Source organism: Otolemur garnettii, unplaced genomic scaffold, assembly GCF_000181295.1.
Source record: "Otolemur garnettii isolate 467f Iridium unplaced genomic scaffold, OtoGar3 scaffold00016, whole genome shotgun sequence".
Lineage (NCBI taxonomy): Eukaryota > Metazoa > Chordata > Mammalia > Primates > Galagidae > Otolemur > Otolemur garnettii.
This window is the reverse complement of record NW_003852411.1, coordinates 30,298,192-30,308,160: the sequence shown is the minus strand read 5'-3', so window position 1 is coordinate 30,308,160 and position 9,969 is coordinate 30,298,192. Positions and strand designations below refer to the sequence as shown.

At 40.1% G+C, this 9,969-nt stretch overlaps 1 protein-coding gene and 1 pseudogene across 1 annotated transcript in view; one reads left to right on the top strand and one right to left on the bottom strand.

Annotated features, from left to right (window-relative positions):
* The window catches only part of LOC100962959 (intelectin-1-like), a 6,360-nt gene extending 4,341 nt beyond the window's left edge, over positions 1 to 2,019 (top strand). The window contains exons 4-5 of the mRNA XM_012802606.1: positions 691 to 794; positions 1,867 to 2,019. Of these exons, the coding sequence (XP_012658060.1) occupies positions 691 to 794; positions 1,867 to 2,019 (257 nt within the window). The remainder of the gene's footprint in view (positions 1 to 690; positions 795 to 1,866) is intronic.
* Positions 2,020 to 2,895: 876 nt separating this feature from the next.
* Positions 2,896 to 3,422, bottom strand: LOC100953639 (annotated as a pseudogene).
* Between the last annotated feature and the right edge of the window lie 6,547 nt (positions 3,423 to 9,969).

Sequence of the window (9,969 nt, the reverse complement as noted above, 5' to 3'; positions counted from 1 at the left end):
CCTCAGTTTAGGAACCTGAAGCTCTGAGAGGGTCAGGAGCCTGCTGAGGTCACAAGGCACACATGTGAGGGAGCTGGCGCAGGACTGAGATCTGGCTCCACACTCTTTACTCCTGAGAACCCTACTGTGAGGCCTGGAGAGTTGTTAGAACTGGGCCAGGCTTGTGTAAATAGGAGAGAACAACTAATGGGATGGTGAGACCTTTTATTATTATTATTGTGAGGTGTAACCATTACTTTATTTTCTGTGAATCTAAGGTTGACAGCACAATATCTTTCACAGAGGCTGAGCATATCCTATAAAATTCAAAGCTGTTATCATTTACATTAGGATTTGAGATTTTAAAATAAAGGGGAATAAGAAAAATATATACAAGAAAACAGTGGCTGTGTCTCCTAATTGTTGCCACTCTGCCCTTGAAGTGGTCCTGTGGTGATCTTTCTGCCTAGTTGAATTTCTCTTCACAACTCTATGGCAGATGAGGGGCCCTCCCTGAGGACCAGCTCATGGTGCCTGGGCTGGGAAGATATTCCTCTTGGGACTAGGATGCATATCCATTGCTCACAGAGCAATGTGTGGCTGGACACTTGGGCTGTAGCTGAGCTTTGGTATAGAGAGTCTCTGGGCTGTCCTAAAGAAGGCTGTTTTCAACATCTTCCTTGAATGCTTTTTTCTGTCTCTTGTTTTCAGGGGAATTCACTGCAGGATTTGTTCAGTTCAGGGTATTTAATAATGAGAGAGCAGCCAATGCCTTGTGTGCTGGAATGAGGGTCACCGGATGTAACACTGAGCATGTGAGTCTCTGTGGGACCCAAGGGGCTGTAAGATTGAATGTATCATTGGGTGCTGTATGTGTGTTGAGTGTGATGCAGCTGTGGTGTGAGTGTATGTGTGGGGGGGACATTTCCTTGCTTATTGTTGGGAGAGCTGTGGGACCCTTTATGCAGGTACAGACATCCTGTACCTTTGGGGACCAACATCAAGGTCTGAGGCTTCCAAAGAACCACTGCTGTGTGCTCAGCCTTGGGGATGACACATGCAATTTCCTGGACTTGGAGTCAGGCTCCTATGCAGAAACATTCTGTGGGAGCCTTTAGGAGCTGAGGTTCCTAGAGAAACACAAAGTATTGTCTGTCTTTAACTGAGGTTCAGCGTCCAGGGGAAAACTGGGCCTCCCTAACCCTGGCCAGGTCTACACAGATACACACTATGTTGGGGTCACTGGGAGGGTCCTGTGTATCACCTTCTAGAAACATATCTTAGGCCATCCCCCCTTGCACCTATAGGGATAAACAATGGGTATTGATGAATTCCAAAATTTTTAAGTTGCATATCAGGTGAATACAAAGGATGGGAAGGGAAGAAGTCTAGAATAACCTTATGGTTTTCATTTGGGTGAATGTCTCATTTATTAGGTCAGGGTGTCTGGATGATGAATAGTTGGGTCACATGGAGTTTGAGAGTCCTATGAGGAGATCCAGGTTGAAATTGAGGTTATCAGCACAAGAACATCTGGACAGGAGATGGAGACTTGTGGTCAGAGTGAATTTTTGGTGCCTGAAGCCAACATGGTCATGCAATTTATAAGGGACAGGAAGATCTGTCTTCTACTGAGAAGCATCACTTAAAGAATTCCCAAAGGAAAAGTCTAGCCAGCGAATCTGAGAACAAATGTTCAAGAAGGTTGGAGGACAGTCAGGAGGCAACAGTGAGGTCACTAAAGGTGAAGGTGTAGAGGTTTCTATGGAGGAATAGTTCAACACTGCCAGTGGAGTGTCTGATGAGGACCAAAGACTCCACTGGATGTGGCCATTAGGATGTCATCAGCCTCACTAGCAGATCTGTGTTCCTCTTCCTGTTTCCCAGCACTGCATCGGTGGAGGAGGGTTCTTCCCAGAGGGCAATCCCAGGCAGTGTGGGGATTTCTCTGCCTTTGACTGGGATGGATATGGAACTCATAGTGGTTACAGCTGCAGCCGGGAGATAACGGAGGCATCTGTGCTTCTGTTCTACTATTGAGAGTGCTGTGGTGTGGCCCAGCCCTCTTCTCCCAACCAGGAATCCCAAGGATGGAGAATAATTTACCAACTGGATTGCTAATGATATAAGAGAAAAGAATAAATCATAATGATCTAAGTCTTGGTGTTTCTGTGAATTATTTTTCTGCAGGTGGTGATGCACTCTAAGAGTTTTATAAAAAAAAAAAAAAAAAATTCTACTACTCTGGTTGATTCTACTGCCATTACTTTGTACCTGGAATATCAAGCCTTAAGAATCTTTACAGAGGAACAGGCCTTTCCCACTCTTCTTTTGTAGACCTTAAAATAGGCAGAGGAATGAAAGGCAGAGGGGAAGGGCAGGGGAGAAATAAAGGGGGAAGCATTTTATTCTAACCTTTCCTAACTCAGAGGGACTGACCAATTCACATCCTCAACCTGAAGATCCTAAAAAAAAGAAAGCTTGTTTTGGGGGTTGTACCAATGAATAAAGAGAGGACCCCAACATCCCTATCTGGTATATACTAGCTTCAGTGGTTGGGGATTTTTCTTAAGGAAGGGTGGGCCTGGCATCCTCTGATGACAGTGACTCTTCTTGACCAGTCCCTTCACTTTTCCTGGGCTCTCATCTTCAAGGGATTATCCAAAAAGGAGCCAATTGGCCTAATGTTCCACAATGTGTTACTGGTGCAGATTGGATGGGGACGACATCAGTTCTGACCCATAACTAAATATTTGGCATTTTATTATATTTCCTCTAGAATGGAAATCTGACTGTAACAAGCCCTTCCAGTTCTTCCCCCCACTTCAACTGTCAATTACCTCTTACTGGCTAGAACATACAGTTCAAAGTTCTTTTTTTTTTATATATATATAAAAGAATATTTTAATTCTTCTCTTCAGAAACTACAAAGACTATACATGATTTGGAAATACATGATTTGGAAATAAGACTGTACCAAAGTTGAATCGTCCATTCTATTCCTTCTCTTTTGCCTGGTCACTCAGAAATATAATATTATCAGCTATGATTATTGTTGCTTGTCGCCTCACATTATTTTTACCCGTGTATTCTCCATAGTCTACTTTCCCTTCAACATAAATTCGAGACCCCTTTTTCACATACTGATAGGCCACATCTCTGAGGCCTGGCCGGAATACTGATATTCTGTGCCATGTAGTCTTTTGACTGACATCACCCATTTGGTATACTTCACTGTCCCCTGATCGCCACATCTCATTTGCTGCTAGAGAAAATATTGTGACTGGATTTTTCCCTTCCACCTGTCTCATGACAGGGTCCTGACCTACTCATCCAAGTAACTGCACACGATTTAAGGATCTTTCCAGAACTAAACTGCTAGCTATTTCAGACTCATGTCTTACAAACTGATGAAGTACCTTAAATACAGGTCTTCAAAACATGGCTTCTACTTTCTTTTCTTACAATCTAATCTTACTCTTCCCGCGGTTCTAGAGCAGCCTCCAAAGTTCTTAGGCTATAGGGAAATTAGAAAAAGAGGAAGCAGAGGAGGGAAAGAAGTTTGCTTTAAAATGTTTAGAAGGGTTCTCTTTGCTTAAACTAAGTTATTCAGGATGGGGTTAGAAGTTATTACTAGTCTCTCTATAGCATCGGTTCCCAATCTGTGGGTTGCAACCAATGAAAATACATCCTGCATATCAGATATTTACATTAAGATTCATAACAGTAGCAAAATTACAGTTATGAAGTAACAACAAAAATAATTTTATGGTTGGGGATCACCACAACATGAGGAACTGTATTAAAAGGTTGCAGCATTAGGAAGGTTGAGAACCACTGCTCTATAGTCTTTCTTTCCTCTATTTCATCCCTTTCTTGTTAGCTTTTATCCCCATTCTGTATCCTAAAACACAAATGTCTCTGCCCCTCATCACTCTCAGCTGCCCTTCCTCCATCTAGTAAAGATAATAAGAGACCAGAAAGAGTTTTTACCTTTAATCTGTATTCTCATTCTGTGACTCACCTCCTATGTGCCACACAGTTGTCTGGGAGTGCACAGAACCAAGATGGGACAGACAAGTGAACATTGTTTTCTCTGTCACATATTCCTTTATTCATTCATTCCAGCAATATTTATTGAGTGTGCACTATCTCCTGGGTAAGGTACTGGGAATACAGTTGTATAAAAGACAAACCTAATTTTAAAGCTGCAGGTGTCAGAACCCATGGACTCTTTGGCACAAAGTGATAATCGTTCAGATGAGAGTCTCCCAGGGATCGGTGGGAGCACAGAGGAGCAGCCCCCAATCCAGAAAACTATGTAATGGAGAACCTCTCTGAGAAGGTTAATATACTTTAATTCTCCCTTCCACCCTGGATTGACCACAGTGGTCTCTGAGCTGAGGTCATTTTCATGGTCCTTCTTTTCTTTTCTTTTCTTTTTTTTTTTTTTTGAAACAGAGTCTTACTTTGTCACCCTCACTAGAGTGCTGTGGTGTTACAGCTCACAGCAACCTCAAACTCTTGGGCTTAAGTAATTCTTTTGCCTCACGCTCCCAAGTAGTTGGAACTACAGGCATGCACCACAACACCCAGCTACTTTTTAGAGATGGGGTCTCACTCTTGCTCAGGCTGGTCTTGAACTTGTGAGCTTAAGCAATCAATCCACCTACCTCACCCTCCCAAGTGCTAGGATTACAGGCATGAGCCACTGTGCCTAGCTTTATGTTCCTTATTTTCCTCATGTCCCACCTCTGTAAAGTTTTTAAAGGTCCAGGCTCTGTAATCAGGTGCAATTGGTAGAAATCCTCATTACCTAAATCCACCTAACTCTTGAAGCATTTTTACATATAAAAATCTCCATTTCCTTATCTATAGAATAGAGATAATTGTAGGGTAGTAGTAAAGTTCTCACATATCATTTTTATCTCACATGTGATTTTATAAATATTAGGCAAAATGACTTGTACAGGCTTTAAAAGAATGCCTGGTTCAGGCAGCACCTGTGGCTCAAAAGAGTAGGGCACTGGCCCCATATACCAGGGCAGGTTCAAACCGGGCCCTAGCCAAAACTGAAAAAAAAAAAAAAAAAAAAAAGAATTCCTGGCTCACAGTAACTGCTTAATATATTTTAGTTATTATTATAATGTATTTTTGGAACCCCTATGCAAAGTAGCATGGAGATATCTTAAAGAACTAAAAGTGGAGCTCAGAGCAAGATGGCAGATTAGAAGGATCTTTAAGCTGTTCTCTCCCAACAATACAAGGGAAAGAGCAATAACCCAGAAATATTGGTGGGAAGAACATACCCGTATTCGCCCCTCATAGGCACGCCACATGGTGGTGGACTGTAGGAGGCAGTGGGATATCCAGAGCTGTGTAGGTCTGACACAGAAGATGAACATATGGGATCTGGCTGGGACCTGCCCTCCTGCCCTTCCATAGAAGGTCCAGTTGGGAGGAAGCCATTCTGTAGTTTGTGGATTTTGGTGGAAAGCAGGCATTGAAATTACTATAGAAAGATGGGGCGAGGGGTGGGACTCCGTGTACAGCCACGGGGTTTGAATACCAGGTGGAGAGGATTTCCCATCAACTTGTTGGCTTGCTGGGCTGCCGTCATGGGAAGTTGGTGGCTGCTAGCTGGGCTGCCATCGTGGGAAGTTCTCTCCACAGGGACCTGGTACATTGCTGATCCTGGCCACCTGCCTAGCTTGGGCATCCACTCCTGTGACTAGTTGAGTTGCTCTCCCATACCCTGGGAATTGTTGTTAGGGGGCAATGTGAGACTTGCCTACCAAGGATTCTGGAGAGTGTTAAGACCCCAACCCAGAAGGAACTGAAAGCTAAGTAAACAATCAGGCACCCACTGAGGGCAACTAAGTAAGGATATCAGGACCTGGTCTCCTTGGCAACTATAGAGTGGTTTCCAGCTGTCTTCTCCACCACCACAGCACCAGCTGATGTCCTACAATATATTATTATATATATATTTTTGTTAATATTGCCCTCTTCTACAATCTTTTTATTTTTATGTTTTTTTTAAATTTTATTTTTTTATTATTTTCTTTTTTAGTGTTTATTTTTCTTTTCTATTTCTGGTTGTTGAGTTAATAGTTATTATGGATATTTGATTTTTTTTTTCTAGTTTTTGGCTAGGGCCAGGTTTGAACCCACCACCTCCAGCATATGGGGTCAGCACCTTACTTCTTTGAGCCACAGGCGCTGCCCGGGTCTTGTTTTGTTTTATGCTGGTTTGGTTGGTTGTATTTTTTTTTTTTTTGACACATAGCCTCAAGCTATCCCCCTGGGTAGAGTGCCATGGCATCACACTCACAGCAACCTCCAACTCCTGGGCTCAAGCGAGTGTCCTGCCTCAGCCTCCCAAGTAGCTGGGACTACAGGTGCCTGCCACGCCTGGCCATTTTTTGGTTGCAGCCATCATTGTTGTTTGGCGGGCCCAGCCTGGGGATTCGAACCCGCCACCTTTGGTGTATGTGGCTGGCGCCTTAGCCGCTTGAGCCACAGGCGCCGAGCCATTGGTTGTATTCTTAATCTCCATTTTTACTTTCTTCAGAGTGAGGGCTCCTGTATTTTTGTTATGGTATCTCAACCCCATTTATTCTCTCTCTGTTTTACTCCTCCCCTCCCCCTTTTTCTTTCTTTGGGTAGAGACTTTTCTACTTATCTCATCTTTTTCACATAAACTTCTCACACAACTACTAAAATATCCTCCTTTTCTATTGTTTGTTTGTTTCCTTCTTTCTGGTTTCTTCTTTCTTCTTTTTTCTTTATCTGAAATAACTATATTTCTAAATTTCCTTATTTTTCTTTTTCTTTTTTCTCTTTTTCCTGAGAGCTGGGTAGTCTCAGCATTGATCTATAGGGGAAATCATGGCAGAGGTCTACCTCAAGGAGGTCATGAGATCTCAGTCTAGGGAAACCTTCTATTTTTGGCCTCTGAAAAGAGCATTGACAAGCCTACATTGCTGAAGTTTTCTTTCTTTTTTTTCCCCCTATTTTTATTTTTTCTTTTTATTTCTTCTTTTCTTTGTCTTTCTATATTTGGCACATATAGGGTCTTGCTTTCCTCAGGCTAGTAGGGAGCTCCTGATGGGGAGAGACCCACCCAGTCCAAACCTCCTTAATCCTTGAGTTGCAAATGTGGCCGTCATATGCGCTGAACATCTACATTTCTCCAGTTTCTCTCAATCAGTCTTTCTGTCCTTCTTATCTCCTATTCTTCAATTCTTTTCTTTCATCCCCTTTCCTTTTTTTTCTTCTTTCTTTCTTTCCTCTTCTTTCTCCCTGCTCACTCTTTACCCTTCTCTTCCTTTTGATCTTATGCCAAGAGGCCACTTTAAAACTTAAGCTCTGAGATAAGGTAATTTATTATTATTATTTTTACTTTAAAAACTGTTTTTCTTTTTAACAACTGGGATAGTCCATTGTACTCTGTAGTTGGGACTGAGCCTATAAGAATTCCTTTTTATGTTAAAAAAAAATGCCACAAAGTAAAAATGTCATAAATCTCACAATTTTTAAATTTACCTTTATATAATCAAGTAAATGAAACAAAACAAATTAAAAATATTGGAAACATTCATAAAACTGAGTTTAAAACCTAAATGCTTTTAATGTATAATGATCAGGTATTTTGAAGTTTTTATATACTTTTAATTTTCCTATACCCACAAAATTGAATCAAAAAGAGGTAATGGTGAACGTTATGTAAAGTTAGAATTCACCACCTAAGCAAACCATAAAGCACATAAGACACTGCCTTTTGTGGTACATGACTTGTAAGTTTATTTTATTTTTTGATGACTTGTAAGTTTAACATACATAATATGCATTTGTAGGTGTCATGGAAAATATGCAATAGTGGAGATTTGGAACTACTTTGATAACTTAGAAATATGATAACAACATAATAAATCATTTAAATGGGTACACTCTTGACAGGAAATGAGGTGTTGCAATAATTAATATGTTATATTTTTGTTATATTTATTGATTGATATCAGTGAAATTATAAAGTAGTTATATTCAAAACTAGATTCTAAAAATAGTTTCTATCTTTATGTTGAAATAAAAGCACCTTATTGATTAAACAGTTTATTTTAGAAATAGATTTCTACTTTCCATACATAATGGAGTAACTTAATCAATCAAAACCAAAGTTACCCTCTTTTCTTTTCTTTTCTTTTCTTGTCTGTAAACAACTTAGAAATCAGACAACCAAGTGGAACAAATGCTTCCAGACCTTGGACAGGATGGAGTGCAGAAAGATGAATCCTAAAATGGGGAAAGCAGCTTATATGAGCTATATTGTAGTGAGACAAGGTAATTTAAAGTAAAGGAGAAAGTGAGAAGGAAAAAGTAGGGCAAGGAAGTGAATAAGAAGAAAACACACATGAGGAGCAACCAACAGAAAAATTCTGGCAATATGGAAAATCAGAACAGAGAAACTCCCCCAAGGGACCATGAGGTAGCTACTGCAGAGGACTCCATCTATAAGGAATTAATGGAATTGACATAATGGGGATTTTAAATATGGATGATAAAGACAATAAATGTGGATGAAAGTAGAAAAACAGAACCAAAAGATGGGTGAGAGACATGAAGAATATAGAAGTGATGTGGTGGAGCTTATGGAAATGAAGGAGACCATCAGGGAATCTAAAGAAAGTATCAAAATAGATTAGACCACGGAAAAGAAGAGGATAAGTTCTTGAGTTAAGCAGGTAGTTAAAGAGGTAGAAAAGAAGAGAGAAAGCAGAAGAGTTGGTCAGAGAACTATAAGACTTCATGAAACATTCAAACATAAGAATAATAGAGATCCCTGAAGGGGAAGAAGATTGTCACAAAGGAATGGAAGCCCACTAGATAATATCATAAATGAAAACTTCCCAGTTTCACTGAAGATTCTGATACACTCCTTTTAGAGGCATATTAAACCTGCATCATCTCAACACAAACAAGACACATTGTAATGAATTTGTCCAATGTCAATACAAAAGAGAAAATTCTGCAAGCAGCCAGGAATAAGTGCCAACTGACCTATAGGAGCAAAGACATTAAGGTAACAGCAGATGTCTAAGCCAAAAATTTCTACCTTTAAGAATGGTCATCCACCTTTAATCTTCTTAAACAAAACAATTTTTAACCCAGACTTCTGTACCCCACTAAACTAAGGTTCAAAACTGATGGAGAAATAAAACATTTTGCTGTCATGCAAACATTAAGGAAATTTATCACAACAAGACCAGGTCTACAGGAAATACTTAGACCTATCATCAACACTATCAATTGCAATGTACCACCAGCAAAGTAAACACACAGAAATAAAAGGTGAAAACTTAGCTTTCACTATGATGCAAAGGCAAAAACTACGTAATAGATTTCAATGGATTGAAATCTCCATTGAAGAGGCATAGGTGGGCTGACTGGATTTAAAAAGAACAAACCATCCATATAGTATCTACAGGAAATGCACCTATAATTGAAAGACAAATCAAGACTCAGGGTTCAGGGATGGAAAACAGAATTTCAAGCAAATGGAAATCAGAAGAAAGAAGAAGTTGCAATCTTATTTTCAGATACAAGTGGATTTAAAGCAACTGAAGTCATGAAAGACAAAGATGATCACTTCATACTGGTCAAGGCATCAGTATAATAAGAAGACATTTCAATTCTAAATATTTATATACCCAACTTAAATGCTCCCAGATTTATAATACAGACCTTGATTGATCTGAGCAATATGATATCACATGACAACATAATGCTGGGAACTTTAACACCTTCTGACAGAACTGGACAAATCCTCTAAACAGAAACTAAGCTAGAAAAGACTTAAATGTGACCCATTCCAAAGTTAAGTAATATACATTTTTTTCATCATTCTATGGAACATACTCCAAAATAGGTTATATTGGCTCGGCGCCTGTGGCTCAAGTGGCTAAGGCGCCAGCCACATACACCTAAGGT